The following is a 16,966-nucleotide window of genomic DNA, read 5'->3' on the forward strand; positions in this document are numbered from 1 at the left end:
GCGCCGAACGCTGCGTTGCTCGACGTTCACCGCGTGATAGGTGGGCGCTAAGTCCGATGCGGGGCGCATCGTAAGTGATTGCTGTGCCGTAGCGCATTGTCTTATACCCCTTGGCGGGTCGACGGGAACGCTGTCGCGTCCCACTCTTGAAGGCGAAGCTTAAGCGTCCTCCAATTTTTAGTTGTTGAACCACTGTTTAGCCTGGTGAACTGCTGTTGCTTGGCTATATTTGGTTCGGCTAGACGAAGAAACAACTCATGCATTACTTCTTCGCCTTCAAGAGTGGAACGCGACAGCGTTCCCGTCGACCCGCCAAGGGGTGTAAGACAATGGGCTACAGGGCAGCGACTACGCGTCCCGCATTGGACGCGGTGAGCGTCGAGCAAAGCAGCGTTCGGCGCGGCAACGAAATGTGCGCCTGAGCAAGAGACGCACGCCTTAGAAACAGCGCGTTTCTAAGGCAACACCGCATTCACTAGAGGCGCTTTTGTACCGCTTTGAAGCGTTGTACTCGTGGCTCAGTGGTAGCGTCTCCGTCCCACACTCCGGAGACCCTGGTTCGATTCCCACCCAGCCCGTCTTGCAAGAGTTGAGCCAAAGCCACTTCTCCTCTGTCGTGACGTCACGGTGTCACGTGATTTCATGGTCACCGCCGCGCCTGAGGAGCTGGGTTGAGCCCTCGTAATATGCTTCGCATAAAAGTTATATTGCGATGTATATCGGTAATTATGAGCATGTAACTTACAGAAGTCGCAGTTACACGAGTAGCGAAGTACGTTTCCGCTACATTTCTTCTGCGCTTACCGCACACGCAGAACCATCTTGCGGCAAACACAGAAGACCGCCTCCTCTCAATGTACGGCGCTGCCCCGACAGGAGGCGCGCCGCGCTCGCATCGGAACCGGTGCCGGGCGCGTCGCGGTCCCGACTCCCTCTCCCCTGACGACGCTTCGCCGTGCTCCCACGCGGGTTGCAGAATCAAGCGCCGTTCCTTTCTTTAGATTACTATCTATCTATCTCTCTGCCCGCGCCGATCACGACGTTTGGCTGGCGTAGATCGTTTCCCCCTCCGAGACACCGAGTTCTTTGGTTCGTACCCTTTGCTCAGGCGCACGTTTCGTTGCCGCGCCGAACGCTGCGTTGCTCGACGCCCCGCGCGTGATAGGTGGGCGCTAAGCCCGATGCGGGGCGCCTCATAAGTGATCGCTGCGCCGTAGCGCATTGTCTTATACCCCTTGGCGGGTCGACGGGAACGCTGTCGCGTTCCACTCTTGAAGGCGAAGCTTAAGCGTCCTCCAATTTTTTTTTATGTCTCTGTGTAATTCAACGCATATCCGCCATGGAAAATAACACCAAGTAGTGTAGTTGGAAACACTGCACGACGTATCGCTTGTTTTGTTTCATTAACCATCCCCCTTGCTAGCCGGCACAACTTAAGGCTACCTTGGTGTGCACATAACTAAACACGTTCCATTGTAACATGGGTGCATATTAGCTTAAACTAACCGAACATTAGACTATCTGAAGAAGTAGTTTTAAAGTGAAGCTTTCTTTGCGTCTTCGACTTTCCCACTGCCGCCGCCGCCGCCGCTGCTGCTGCTGCTGCTGCTGCTGCTGCTGCTGCTGCTGTGTCTGCTGCTATCTGGCACACCGCGTCGCGTCGGGGGGAGGTTAAGACCGTGCTTATACATGACGGGAGTCACAAAGGAAAGCCTACGCGAGAAACTTGTTTGTACTCAACCGCGTCCAATGCTCATGATGCCCTCTGGATCGCCCTGGGCGTCGACGCTTTAGCCTCTTGACGGCTGTAATTATCAGTGACCCCCCTCAATAACAGCGCAGAAACTGCAGTGCACCCGCCGTGGTTGCTCAGTGGCTATGGTGTTAGGCTGCTGAGCACGAGGTCGCGGGATCGAATCCCGGCCACGGCGGCCGCATTTCGATGGGGGCGAAATGCGAAAACACCCGTGTACTTAGATTTAGGTGCACGTTAAAGAACCCCAGGTGGTCGAAATTTCCGGAGTCCTCCACTACGGCGTGCCTCATAATCAGAAAGTGGTTTTGGCACGTAAAACCCCATAATTTAATTTTTTAAGAAACTGCAGTGCTTCTACTTCTACTAACGGGTGAGAGAGAGAGGTTCTTGTTGGTGGGAGGAAAAATTGGGGTAAAGTGCAGCGCAGTAACTCTCTCTCAGATGAGGACACGTCAACCGCGCTGCACAAGAGGGAGAGGGAATTGAAAGAAGGGTGAAAGAGACGCGGCGGCGGCTGCCCCGCAGGGGACGCAGGTAGAACTGTAGAGAGGAGGGAGGAGAAGAGGCAGTTCCCATACAGAGAGAGGGGGGAGGTGACGAGAAGGCAAGGAAACCCTGCTTCTATACGACAGGGGTTGAGGGGAAACTGGATAAGCTTAAGTTCAAGGTGCGGTACAGTACGTCCCTGCTATTGCTGAAAAATAAAGACCATGCAAATATGTCAAGCGGACAAATTACGCAGGACAATTAAAGGCAAATTAACGCGCACCGCAGGGTCCATGCGACACTATGGAAGCGGTCGACCGTGAAATCAACGCCTCTGTGCCCGCCGCGGCAGCTTTGCGGCTATGGCATTGCTAGAGGCCGTGGCTTTGATCCCAACCACAGCAGCCGCATTTCGACGGGGGCGAAATAGAAAACACCCGTGCACTTTGATTTTGGGACATGTTAAACAACATCACTGTGTCAAAATTAATCCGATATCCGCCACTACGGCTTACCTCATATTCCGATTGTGGTTTTCGCACATACAGTGCCATAATCCAATGCAAGTTTGATACTTCTGCCACAATGCGACGTTTCATGGCAGGCAATGACTATGCTCAACCCTCTCGGAAATTATGAAATATGGCGCGCAACAACGCCTTAAGCAAACACCTCTCCCTGTGTGTTCTGTGTACTACGCAGACAAACAGCAGTGGTGCACGCAAGCTAAAGGTTAACATCAACTCACCACTCTCATGTTAGACTGAACGTTGAAGAAATTGAAGATTCACCGTCAATAACACCACTAATTATCGTCGGTCAAAGCAACCAGGGCAAAAAATTTCCTTTACATCGATTTGCACAGTGCGTGGGATCTGCATATTTTCTTTTTCCTCACCAATACTAAAATTGCCACTTTAAGTAGTTCCGACCCTAGCCAGAAAACTCGGCGGAACCCACCTCACGGCGACTGTCGACGTTAATGCATTTAGCATTTAATCAGTATAGCGGCGCAACGTATCGCCACCATCGAAACGGGTTATGCACGAGGCGTGTACTGAAGCCAGATTCTTCTTTCACGTTTGGGTTAGAACCCTCGGTGCCATCTAGCGGTGGCGCCGCGAAACCTCTGAAATGCACGCGAACGCTGAAAAACGAGTCTTGCGTGAACTGGGCTCCTCTCTCGCCCTTCTTTCTCGAGACGTTACGTCATCCAGTGTCACTGCCGAGAAAGCGCGCGTTGCTTCCGAGACGAGAAGCGTTGCGTGTCGGCGCCTGCGAACGCTGAGGATTGTTCCCTCGCTTTGCCGCAGTGTCACTTGCCCAGTGGATTCACGGCGCAGCTCACTGAAGCGTTGTCCCGAAAGTCGTTCGTTGAGAAAGCGGCACGTGCCCGGTCCTTTTGCGGTGCGTCGGATTGCTGTCGTCGTGGAGCCTTTTTGACCTAGGCTCGATTCCGCTCAAAATCGGTAATATTTAAAGGACTTTTTTGGCATTGTAGAAAGGCACGTTCCCTGTGGCACATATCTAGTTACCGAAGTTAGCCTGAAAGACGTTCATTGATGACTGGTACACATTTACTGGCACATCATTATCAGCAGCCCGATGTGCTACCCATTTGACCACGGACCACCAAGCGAACCAGGCAGGCGAAAAAGCGGTTAGATGCATAGAAACATAGATATCCTCCGGGAAAGTGCGTCAGGTACCCTAGGAATGCTAATGCCTTAATACGCTCGCCTGTATGTCACTTTTGCAACATTATGGTGATACACGCTATTAAAGCAGTCGAAAATTCTTTCGTTCGTTTCTTTTGATAGCGCTGCTATCGTTACAAAAGTGAGAGCTGTCCTCACCCTCCCATCCCCGACTGTAGTGACGTTCCTTTTTATATTGTTACGTAAGAAGACGCAAATGAAAAGCTATATACAAGTATATTTACAACGTAATACGCCGCACTTGGCCAAGAGGCAACAGCCCGCGCTAGCCTCCAATCGTTGTCGTCTTCTTCCTGCTGAGCTCTTCGTCAGTGGGAACATACCCCGTAGCACTACCCCCGGCGGCAAAAGCGCCGTCCCGGAGCGACTAAAGGCTGGACTCTGAAGCAGTGTAGTAGCTCTTGAGCCTACTGACGTGCACGACATCACTAGACGCCAGAGTAGATGACGAGGTTGAGCTCACAGGAGCAATTTCATAAGTCACAGGCGTCACCTGGCGCAGCACGCGGTAGGGTCCTGTGTATCGCGAAAGGAGCTTTTGTGAAAGTCCGACGTGACGAGAGGGCGACCACAAGAGCACGAGCGCACCAGGCGAAAACTGTACGTCACGGTGGCGGGCGTTGTACTGACGCTGCTGAGTGGTTTGCGAGTCCGTCAGTCGAGCACGGGCAAGCTGGCGTGCATGGTCGGCGAGAGCGATGGCGTCGCGCGCATACTCGCTTGTTGAGATCGAAGTACGAGGAAGTGCCGTGTCAAGGGGCAAGGTCGGTTCGCGACCGTAGAGCAGATAAAAGGGAGAAAATCCGGCGGTGTCGTGCCGGGAAGAATTATAAGCGAATGTGACGTAAGGAAGGGCAATGTCCCAGTCGCGGTGGTCCTTGGAAACGTACTTTGACAGCATATCGGTGAGAGTACGGTTTAACCGCTCTGTCAGGCCATTGGTTTGAGGATGGTATGAGGTAGTCAGCTTGTGTTGAGTGGAGCAGGAACGTACGATGTCGGCGATAACTTTCGAGAGGAAGTTACGACCACGGTCAGTGAGCAGCTGTCGCGGGGCGCCATGAAGTAAGATAATGTCCCGCAATAGAAAGTCCGCGACGTCAGTGGCGCAACTGGTAGGGAGAGCCCGCGTGATAGCGTATCGGGTGGCGTAGTCAGTTGCGACGGCTACCCATTTGTTCCCAGAGGATGACGTGGGAAAGGCACCGAGGAGGTCTAATCCAACACGAAAGAACGGTTCCACAGGGACAGTGATCGGCTGGAGATGACCGGCAGGTAGCACCTGAGGTGTTTTCCGACGCTGGCAGGTATCACAGGCAGCAACATAGTGTCGGACAGAGCGAGCGAGACCAGGCCAATAGAAGCGGCGGCGGACGCGGTCGTACGTGCGGGTTACGCCAAGATGGCCTGCAGTAGGTGCGTCATGCATCTCAAAGAGCACAGTCTGTCGTAGATGTTTTGGCACGACAAGAAGAAGATCAGATCCGTCAGGGAGGAAGTTCCTTTGGTACAGAATGTCGCCCTGGAGGACATATCGGCGAACGGATGCGTCGTTAGGTGTAGAGCGCAGACGCTCGATGAGTACTCGCAGCGATAGGTCTCGGTACTGCTCATCGGCGATGTTAACGAAGGCAGACACAGAGAAAATGCCGTCGGCGGTACGACTGTCGGCGTCGTCAGGCTCGTCTACCGGGTAGCGAGACAGGCAGTCAGCGTCCTTGTGTAGTCGGCCAGATTTGTAGGTGACAGAGAACGAATATTCTTGGAGGCGTAGGGCCCAGCGACCAAGTCTTCCTGAAGGGTCTTTCAATGAGCATAACATACAAAGCGCGTGATGGTCTGTGATAACGGAAAAGGGTCGGCCATATAAGTATGGGCGGAACTTCGCAACCGCCCAAACTAGGGCCAGACACTCACGCTCAGTGATGGAATAGTTGCGCTCCGCGGGTGAGAGGAGCCTGCTGGCGTAAGCGATAACACGGTCGTTGCCGCGCTGGCGTTGTGCCAGTACTGCGCCAATTCCGTGACCGCTGGCATCAGTACGAACTTCGGTAGGCGCAGACGGATCGAAATGGGCCAGAACGGGAGGCGTTGTGAGAACGTCGATTAGATGCGAGAATGCAGAGGCCTCGTTAACGCCCCACAGGAAAGGGGCGTCTTTTTTCAAAAGCTCGGTTAGTGGTCGTGCTATGGCCGCGAAATTTTTCACGAAACGGCGGAAGTAGGAACAAAGGCCGATGAAGCTGCGCACATCCTTGACACACGTCGGAACAGGAAAGTGCGTAACAGCATGGATCTTGCCTGGGTCCGGTTGCACTCCGTTCGCGTCAACGAGATGCCCAAGGACGGTAATCTGGCGACGGCCGAATTGGCACTTCGATGCGTTCAGTTGCAGACCGGCGCGACGAAAAACGTCCAGGACTGCCGAGAGGCGCTCGAGGTGCGTAGCGAACGTTGGGGAGAATACTATGACGTCGTCCAAGTAGCACAGGCATGTGGACCATTTGAAACCGTGAAGAAGGGAGTCCATCATGCGTTCAAAAGTGGCAGGAGCGTTACATAGACCAAACGGCATTACTTTGAATTGATAAAGACCGTCCGGAGTTACAAAAGCAGTCTTCTCGCGGTCGAGATCGTCCACAGCAATCTGCCAGTAGCCGGAGCGGAGGTCAATAGAAGAGAAGTAGCGAGCACCATGGAGGCAGTCAAGGGCGTCATCGATCCGAGGTAGGGGATACACGTCCTTTTTGCTAACCCTGTTAAGGTGCCGATAATCCACGCAAAAGCGCCATGAACCATCCTTCTTTTTTACCAGTACAACCGGTGACGCCCATGGACTACATGAAGGTTGTATGATGTTATTGGCAAGTATTTTGCGAACTTCAGCGTGAATAACTTGACGCTCAACCGGTGACACTCGATACGGGCGGCGATGAATAGGAGGGGCATCGCCGGTATTAATGCGATGTTTAACAGTTGTAGTTTGGGCCAAAGGACGATCGTTAAAGTAAAAAATATCGCTGTAGGAAAGCAGAACGCGGTAGAGCTCACGAGCGTGCTCGGACGGCATGTCGGGCGCAATCATTTTCTGTAAGTCGGCGATGGTGCAAGGTGTCGACTGAGATGGTAGAGGAGGATCGGCTGAATTGCTGTCTACCTCAATAGATGCTATTGAGTGATCGTCGAATGAGCAAAGCTGGCTTGATGAAATGAGCGCTACGAATACGCGGACGAAAGAACACATGTACGACAGACAAGGCGCTACTTAGAACACATGTACGACAGACAAGGCGCTACTTAGAACACATGTACGACAGACAAGGCGCTACTGGGCCAGAGACATCCCGCGGGGCAGCACTTGTGTCGTCAAGCCAAAATTGACCACTGGCAGGCAGACGCAATTAGCCGTAATAGATAAAACGGTATGAGGTACCGTGATCCCGTGTGTAAGGAGGACGTCTTGTATAGGAGCCGCGATATAGTGACCGTCGGGCACTGGTGGGGATGACACTAGGTCAACGTAAGTCAGTGCCGTAGGTGGCAAGCGAACAAAGTCGACGGAACTGAGGCGACTGGGGTGTGGTTCAGCGGGATCCAGAACAGGCAGGTCAAGGCGGAGAGTACTGGCGGAACAATCAATGAGAGCAGAATGTGCGGAGAGGAAGTCTAAGCCGAAGATGATGTCGTGGGGACAGTGGGCGATGACTGTGAATAGCACGACTGTTGAGCGATCGGCGAAGGAGACGCGGGCGGCACACATACCAATTACGGGGGCTGTTCCGCCATCGGCGACACGGACAACAAGCGTCGTGGCGGGCGTGATTATTTTTTTCAGGCGGGTACGAAAGTCCGCGCTCATTACCGACAAATGCGCTCCAGTGTCTATAAGAGCAGATACAGGAACACCGTCGACTTGCACGTCAAGAAGGTTCAGATGAGTGGGCAACGTCAGTGGAGGATTTGGCGGCGTAGGGAGCAATGCAGCGTCACCTCGAGGCGCTGCATCATTCAGTTTTCCGGCTGGGAGCGGCGTCCGAAGGGAGTCGGCGAAAAGGAGCGACGGGGCTGGGGAGAGCGAGATTGTCGTCCTTGGGGCGAAGGTGAACGAGAATAGGGGCGGTTCGGCGCAGGAGAGTCAGTGGCGGCATTATCGGAGCGTGCGGCATAAGGACGAGAAGGGCCACCCGAGGGGCGAGAATAGGCAGTATAAGCAGACCGGGTCGGGGAAGTCCAGCGACTTCGACAGTGCCGAGAAATGTGCCCGATGCGACGGCAGTGAAAACAAATGGGCTTGTCGTCAGCAGTGCGCCATTCAGCTGGGTTGCGGAAACGTGGTGGGTAAGACGATGCGGGACGGGGCGGAATCGAAGAAGCCGGATGGGTATCAGGGTGATGGGCCGAGCAGATGGTGTGAAGGCCCATGTTTTCGAACTCCTGGCGGACAACTGCCTGGATCAGGGAAACCGTGACTGCCGGTGCGTTGGTGGGGCTGGAGTCGAAGGCAGCCGGATAGGCGGCCTCAAGCTCACGCCGAACGATCTTGGTAATATCGCCGGTGTTGTTGGGACGAGGAGCGTCGGCACAGGAAGAAGTCGCTGGGGTGTTGGGCAGACGGGCAAACTGCTGATCGATACGTCTGCTTTTAGCGAGTTCCAGGCGGCGGCACTCTTTGTTAACAGCATCCACCGTCGCGACGTTGTTGAATACGAGCAAGTTGAAGGCGTCATCGGCAATGCCTTTGAGGATGTGGGATACCTTGTCTGACTCAGGCATGTGTGCATCAACTTTGCGGCACAGAGCCAGGACGTCCTGAATGTACGTGACATAGGGCTCTGTTGACGTCTGCACACGGCCGGAAAGCGCCTTCTGCGCGGCAAGTTTGTGACCGTAGGGGTTGCCGAACAAGTCTCGGAGCTTTTGCTTGAACGAATCCCAACTGGTGAGCTCCTCTTCGTGCGTCCGAAACCAAACTCCAGGTGTGCCACCGAGGTAAAAGACTACGTTGGCGAGCATGATAGTAGGGTCCCACCGGTTATTGCGGCTGACGTGTTCGCACAGGCTGATCCAGTCGCCGACGTCGTCCCCATCTTTGCCCGAGAATACGCCAGGATCACGAGGAGCAGGGAGAGAGATGTAGGTCGTCGAAGTGGCAGGGGGGGTCGGAGGCGGCTGAGTCGAATTGTCATTGCCGGGAGCCATGAAGCTAGGCTCGACGTACCGTCCACTGCGAAGCTCCGTGACGAGGTACAGGGAACGTCCACCTCCACCAGATATGTTACGTAAGAAGACGCAAATGAAAAGCTATATACAAGTATATTTACAACGTAATACGCCGCACTTGGCCAAGAGGCAACAGCCCGCGCTAGCCTCCAATCGTTGTCGTCGTCTTCTTCCTGCTCAGCTCTTCGTCAGTGGGAACATACCCCGTAGCAATATATTGGGTAACCATGCTTTCAGTCCCTACACTTGCGGCACCAGTTCACTCGCGTGGCTCCATTACTATAGTAATGTTAACCTACCTTCTTTTACGACGACTGCTTGTTCACAATCATTTGTAGCGAGGATTGCAAGGGATTAGAATCAGGTGTACCTGCCTCCATGAAAAATACAACACAATATTGTAATTAATATTGTTGTAATTAATTTCACGGTAGGATTGCGAATCGGTTCTTTGATTTATGCTTTGAATATGTAAACTATTGCGTCATGTTGAAGTCGAGAATCTGAGCAAATGTCATCTAGTCGCGAAGAATCTTGAAAAACGAAAATGAAGTGATGACGGCCAAGGAGAAAAATTACTACAAGCGTCGCGTCCCATTGTGCGAAACGCGTTTGCTGTCTGAACAAGGCTTCAGTGTTGAGGGCCGAAACGTGAAGCCTTTGATTATTTCTTCACCCTAGTTGGTGTTATTTGTGCTTTCTTCATCGCTCTTCAATTTTCTTTGTTCTTGTTGTTATGTTTGTCTATGTATGGCTATTATCTATAATAAAAAAAGGTTAGTCTCATGGCGATATAGCTCACGAAGGCCACTAGAATGACAAAAAGCCTAAGGATTTCTCTGACGCAGACTCAAATACATAGAGGCATCCTAATGTACGGCGCGCGCTCCCGCTAAATATTAGCTATCTCGCCGCTATATCCTGTTGTCCTCATCGTCTAATCGAGATCATGTTTTGCATACTTTAGCATCATGACTAGATGCGTCGTGAGCATGCTGTCGCACATGAAGTGCACTGTATTTGATATCGCACCAAACGCTCGTGAATTCGCGTTGCAGTGATTGTGAGGAGCCTAAGTTTAGACCACATTACCTGAGATCTAGATGACGCAGATTGGAGGCCAGTTGCGGAAAGTACGTCCGGCGCACTTTCTGCAGTCGATTCGAAGGAAGCTTGATCTCTTCCACACTGTCCAGTCCCGAAAGAGCCTCGTCTTCGACGCGTTCTATTCGCGTGTTCTCAATGGAGAAAGTCTTGAGCCGCATCAATCCGTGAAACCAGTTTCTCCGCAGCACTTCGATGGTGCTGGTGTCGACCATGACGTGCCTCAGACTGTCCGTCGCACCCAGGTGAGCATCGCCCAAGTCGAGGTCCGTGTGGCGAACGTCGAGGCCCTGCAGCATGCTCCCGAAAATGATGGTGGCATCGTTGTGGCCTTGCATGGGAGAGACCCGGAATGTGGAATGCAAGATTTTAATCGTCACCACGTTGAGGCCTTTGAAGAGGTCCACCGTTATGGAGAAATTGACGTGCTGGAGCGTCAGCGCGTTTAGATCGTACGCACGCAAATAGCTGAACGGCACTTCCAGGTGATGCGTGCTACGTATGCCGCTGCACAGGATCCGCAGTCCGATGCTGGCTTCGATGCATCGGCAGGGCATGAGGAACGCTGCCTGCGGGCATGACGCCTGCTTGCGTGCTTGGGCGGCGGCCAGCAGAGCAGCGGCCACTACGAGGACGCCGGCGGGAGAAGTCAGCCGCCGCATCGTTCGTCAGTCGGCGATGCGATTTCAAAGAACAATGCCCCCCCTCCGCAGTTGCGGCTTCTGCGAGCTTGCCTTATCGGGCGCCGACAACGGGGAGAGGCGCGGCCGGCGCGCACCTCGGCGAGGCTGTGCGAGCCATGACCTCGTTCGAACGCGGCGAGATAAGCAAATTAGCGCCGTTGCCCAGTGTCCCTGAATTTCGCTCGGAGAACTGCTCAGTCCAGGTTGAGGTTTCAGCAGCGCTGGTAAAAGGCATTGCGGTCTCTCATCCACATTAGAAAACACAGCACGAGTTCCGCTAGAGCCTATTGCACCGGACAAGGCGTCGGAGCAGTGGTACCTTAAGGAACGAATCGTCACCGCCAGAGTTTATTTCATTCCGACAGCAAGGGCGCTCAAGGAGCTCATCAGCGCCACCGTCGTCGTCGCGCTGTCACGCTCGATGCTGCAAGGCTGGGGCTTCAGAGACGCGGGAGGTGTGCGGTGCGTTCCGCTGTAGCAACGAGTACAGCTCCTTTCCGCGGCTGTCACGAGCGCTACGCGCATAAACGCTATACTCGCTGACAACAACCTACTGTGGCAATGAATAGAGGCGCGGATCTTGCCACGTGACAAACCTGTTTCGGCGGAGGGGAGTTTTTTAAAACACCCTGTCGGAGTTTCACAAGAGAACAAGATTTTGAAGCAGAGTAAAATCGCGTCATGTCGCCTATAATCTTCCCGCAGCTAGCCAACGGAGTGAAAGGTGGGAATGGCGCTGTATTGCTCCCATACATAAGAGTAACATATTCGAGGATGGGAGGTTAAAGGCCACGTCACCTGTTAAAAACTCCCAGGTGGGTTTATTTTCGTTCACAGTGCTGGCTGCGAACGGTGACAGTTTACCGTCTAATGTATTTCGTGAACTGCTGATGCGCGTCGCCCCTGACGACGCTGACGCAGCACCTGAGAAACGCCAGCGCTGGGTGCCTCCAGCGCCGCGGTGCTGTGGTGGCACCGCTGCGCCAGCGTAGGCGGCCTTCACAAACAAACGCGCTGACGGTGGCTTGGGGACACCGATCAACGAGCTCGAGCGCATCGCTTAACATTGCTATCATTGTCACTGATTCGGCCTTTGAGCGCAGCTACCAATATTTAAAAGTTAGATGTGTCGTTATGAAGACTTCCTATCAAGTGAGTCCTCTAGCAGTAACAATAGAAATTCACAGAATAAATATTCGGTAGCCAAACGCACACTTGTTGATTATTAGAGTGCACGGGACTGCTGGAGAAAGACAAGGAAAGGAAGGGGAAAAAGAAGAGGTGAAAACCAGGGAGGTTAACCAAATTAACTGTCTGGTTGGCTACTCTGCACAGGAGGACGTGAGGTAAAGGAAATTAATGATAAGACAACGAGAGAAGATTAAAAAAAGAAAGAAAAATGGGAACGCATCAGTTCGCACATTCTACAGTTTTTCAGTGAGTCCAGTTTCCTTTCGAAAGCCCACTAACGCTTTTAAAACAGTTCGTGCAGGCGTCGGCTGGGACCGGGGTCCAAGAGAGAGAAAGAGAGAGATAAGGGAGGCAGGGATGTTAACCCTTCATGAGCCCGGTCGGCTACCCTACGCAGGGGAAGGGAGAAGAGGGAGAGAGAGAGAGAGTATAGAGACGTGCACGGAGAGTGCTTGAGTCAAAGCCGCTCCTAAAAACAAGACTTTCTCACAAAGCACAAAAGTGCCTTCACTGCCTTCTGAGGCTATGATTGGTGGGGACGGTGCTCTAGTACCGTCTGTTCACTCAGAGGACGGTCATCTAGCTTCCTCTTTGTGTTCTACAAAGATTGCCTCTGTGCTTGAAATTGAGGACAGTGGCAAAGCAAGTGGTCAATGTTCTCCTCGCATCAGCGAAATCACATGCAGGCTATCAGCCATTCCAATTAGGGGTGAATAAGATTTCGTGAAGGCAACACCCAGCCTCAACCGACACACAAGAGATGTTTCGCGTCGATGCAGTCCGGGCGGAGGTCTGTGTCGCAGTGAAGGGTTTAGTCTGTGCAGTCTGGTTGGTCGAGGGTCGGAGAATTCTGGCTTCCCTAAGGGAACGGTTGTCAATCTTGTCGAGCGTGGTGCTGAGTGCTTTTCTTTGTAAATTGAAACGACGCAATCACGCAGAAGGTGCGCTATCGGCTCGTTACACCGGCAAACTTCCATATCTGGACTTGTGGCGAGCTACTCCAAACCACAAGGGACAAAATAGAGTTACCTTCCGCCGTTGTAATCCAAGTGGAAAGCGGAGCTTCAGACCACGATCCAGGTGACAAAGGCTCTGGTTTTTAAAGTCTGCCTAATCCCATTGGGCCAACGTAAGCTCGGAAGAAGCTCTTAACGCGATTCTGGGCTAGCCGAGGTGAAACCCTCGTCCGCAGGACGACAGTGCAGCGACGAAGATCTCCAGAGGCCGCACCTCACCTATGCCAGTATGCACCGCCAGCAAAAATGGTCTTGCGCTGCAGGTGCTGTGTAGTTTTGTCAGCACAGTACTTCGGACTGAAAGGAACACCGCATGGACCTGAACTAATAAAGGCTATCATATCATGGCGAAGAACAACTTTTAAACATAATTAAACACAACCATATGAAACCGATTGGGAGACCGAACAAAACACAAATGTTATTTGTAGTTTTAATCGAACCGTTTAATTGATAAGCTAAAGGCAAATGAAAATGGAGAAAGGAACAACTTGCCCTTGATTCGAGCCGCAGCCACAACCCCCTCATTATACACGCGTTGCCTTACCAACTGGGCTATGGTGGCTGCTGTTCCTCCGTTGGCATTCTTCGGTATTTACGTAGTATGTGTACAAGATGCAACCCAAGGGTTCTTAGCCAGCGCCACTCGAGGCGACAGAGGTTGGTGCGAAGCATTTTTCTGACTGATGGAGTCACCTACTATACTTGAGCTTTAGGAGCAGTCAGCCCACCAACGAACACTCGTATCCTACCTGAAGCCATTAAACCTGCCGGAGTCGAGACACTCGCTATGCCTTCGGTGAGGAAACTAAGCAACGCTGAGGCAAACACGTCCGCGAAGACAACCCACAGTTTACTGGAAAAAGCATCCCGCAAAAAGCAGGGTTAGAAAGCTTCAAAAACTGGTTATGGACAGATAATACTGTCGTTTGGTGCAATGTATTTTGTTCGCTATCATACTATGTTAATATTTATTTCTGTGTTGCTCACTGCTGTATCGACTGTTTTGGGAACTGTGACCTTGTCAGGCTTACCGCCTTTTGTCACAGTTCCTTCTTTCATCTTTGAAGGAAAATAAACTTCAACCTGAACCTCAACCTCGAATTTGCACAAAATTAATATCCCCCCTCCCGTTAGGGCATTTCTGTGTGTTTTTGTTTGTTTGTTTATGTTTATACCTTCAGGAGGGGTAGAGAGCCGACAACAGACCTTTTTTTGCGAAGCAGGGTGCACCGATGTGTAGTTTAGGTAGCGGCCCGTGTGCGTAACTATTTTAAACCATTTTTGGTCGGTGTCCAGACCTCTTCCTTTTAAGTATGCATCATCCGGACCAGACGGGCTTCCGTCATACTCTCAACTTCAAAGCCGTCCTTGCCAGACTGCAGAGTTGTCAGCTTCTGTAGCTTCTTATGCACAGAAGGTCACCACTTGGAGTGTGCCCATGTATGGGGAGAAAAAGAGAAAAGAACGCAGAACGATACGCAGCTAGACAGTGCAATAAGAGAGCAATGTTTCCCATCGTAAATCAAGTATTAAAATCTTGTCTCAACCTGAAGACTCTGGGAACATATCGCTGTAGCACAATTTCGGGAACCCATTTTTTTCTACACCGAGAATCTTCAACAATTCCATCGTCGACGCAATTACAATTTATTGGCAGCCAGCGCATTTTTATTGATTGACAACATTTCATGGTGCAAGAAATCAATGTGCATTGATTGCATACACATGTGCACACACCAACCACCTCTACGTATGAGCGAGTAGGTAAATTTGACTGAAGAGCTCGAAGCGTTAAAGCGGGGATGGAGAATAATTATGCAGATCCCGCGCACTGTGGGAATTAATGTTATGCGAAGCATTTTGCAAGCAGCTGGCTATCTGACGACGTTAGGAGATTAGCAAAGCGCTACCAGGTGGACCAATATGTTTGTGCGAAGCGGGCAGCTGTGCGTGCGGCGTAAGCATTTGTGTCACAACAGTAGCACTCAGCACTTGCGATGGCGACAACCAAGATCGCAATGGCATGACTTCTACCCCGGCTGTTCGACACGACTGTACTATACGTTCGCTTCCGCAGAAACACGAATCGCGATGTCTTATGCAACTATGTGTTATACCAACGCACGTGCATCTCTCTCTTCCACGTGGTGTACGTCTAAACTACGGCGGCATTTGTGCTCCAGCCAATAAATGTTGAAAACCTGTCCGAACGAGGCCGATCACGAAGGCAGTGCATGGTCGCACCGTTTCTATAGAGCGTTAGCTGCTACGAGGAGGCAACTGCGAAGTGCGGGCTGTTCCACAAGGTGTCTGACACGGTGTGTCAAAGCGCTCGCTGTCACGAGTAGAGGAGGAGAGAAGCTCGTAAGTGACGCGCGCGCCAAAAGTATCATAGAGCTTTGGCACGAAAGAAGAATGCGAGCAGTCGTGGCCCAATGATTAAATGACGAACCTGCTGTAGCCAGAGGTTCGATCGCTCAGTCGAGCCGGCATTTCCTGTTATTGATGAGTTTTGAAACCTACCAGCCTGCCTACCTCAATGTGACTAGAATGAGGCAAAGAACGCTTCGCATCAATACTGCTGTTAGATAAAGGCGTACATAACCTCTCAAAGGCATGCCGGTAATTCCTACACCAGAGTGTATGAATTTAATGCGCGTTGGGTTGAACGTGCCGCAATGTTAAACGTCGCATGATTAGAAGGCGTATCAGTGACACCGCAAAGAGATATCAACAAGCCAGGATGAACAAAAGACACACGAAGCAAAGATACAACACCTCTATTGTATTGAGCATTTCTACTACGTCAAGTGATTGATTAAGTTTATCAAGCAATGCGACTTTTGTAAGTGCATGCTACGATATATCACCGCACGCTGAACAGATCTACCTTAGAAACTTCAGGAGGCTGCGAAATGCCTTTCTACTGACAGCGCAGTGTCTCCGCGGGGAGGCTAGAAAAGTGACGTGTGTTAGCGCACGGGTGCCTCCGTACATTTCAAACCACGAAAGAAAGTATTTCGCTCTTGTTCACACACCACGCAGAACGCAGCTGAACCAACACATTTCTGACGATGTCAGTGTTATCCGCTGTCGCCACACTGAACTTCTTGCCGTGCGAAGGCATTCTACTACTTTTAACACCATTACAGATGGTGTTTTTTCTCATGTCCCTCACCCTTGAACATACAAAATTTATTGTTCACAATTGTACTACAATAATTCTGTTGTCGATATACCTAAGGTGAAGACTGGAGCTCTCGCTTGAAAAAATGTTCACTCGTTGCTTTTAACCGCAAGTGACGACGCACACTTTGTGGATTAATGGTTAAATTTTACCTAACAGAATAACGCGCCAGATATTGTCGTCATCATCGATAGAAACTTGTTTAGTGCCCTCATATTTGTAAAAGCACTAGGCCGACCTTCTTGCCTTTCTCGGCAATCCTATGGCGCTTCAGCACAGTCAGTGCAAAAATTAAGCAGCACAATGTTTTATGGCATCCTGCAGCGCAGGGGGCCTTTAGTAGAATATATTCACGTGATAAATGTCCACAGGCTTCAGGGTGTGCAAGCTCTGAGAGCCTCTCCTGGACCGTAAGAAAGTGGAGCCTCGATCGCGACAGTAGTCATTGTCATATGTTATCATAATGGAGTGTATACTGCTGCTGGGTGCACTGAGAACCCACATTCGGCACCTGGCACGGCTTCTCTCACGTCCTACTTGTTTGCCAGCAATGAAGCATTTTAGAACGTTCACCGAATCCGCTGCGACATATCAGGCCTACT

The 16,966-nt window shown here is 51.6% G+C and overlaps 1 protein-coding gene across 2 annotated transcripts in view; it reads right to left on the reverse strand.

The window, feature by feature from the left end:
- Positions 1 to 16,966, reverse strand: part of LOC135899653 (leucine-rich repeat-containing protein 24-like) — a 293,594-nt gene that overhangs the window by 215,816 nt on the left and 60,812 nt on the right. The window contains exon 1 of one of the 2 annotated variants that reach the window (XM_065428965.1): positions 10,273 to 10,958. The exons of the other annotated variant lie outside the window; for it this stretch is intronic. Coding sequence (XP_065285037.1) covers positions 10,273 to 10,946 — 674 coding nt within the window. The 5' untranslated portion in view covers positions 10,947 to 10,958. Of the gene's footprint in view, positions 1 to 10,272; positions 10,959 to 16,966 lie in introns of those variants that run through there. 2 annotated transcript variants of the gene reach the window in all.

This window comes from Dermacentor albipictus, unplaced genomic scaffold (genome assembly GCF_038994185.2).
Source record: "Dermacentor albipictus isolate Rhodes 1998 colony unplaced genomic scaffold, USDA_Dalb.pri_finalv2 scaffold_16, whole genome shotgun sequence".
Classification (NCBI taxonomy): Eukaryota; Metazoa; Arthropoda; class Arachnida; order Ixodida; family Ixodidae; genus Dermacentor; species Dermacentor albipictus.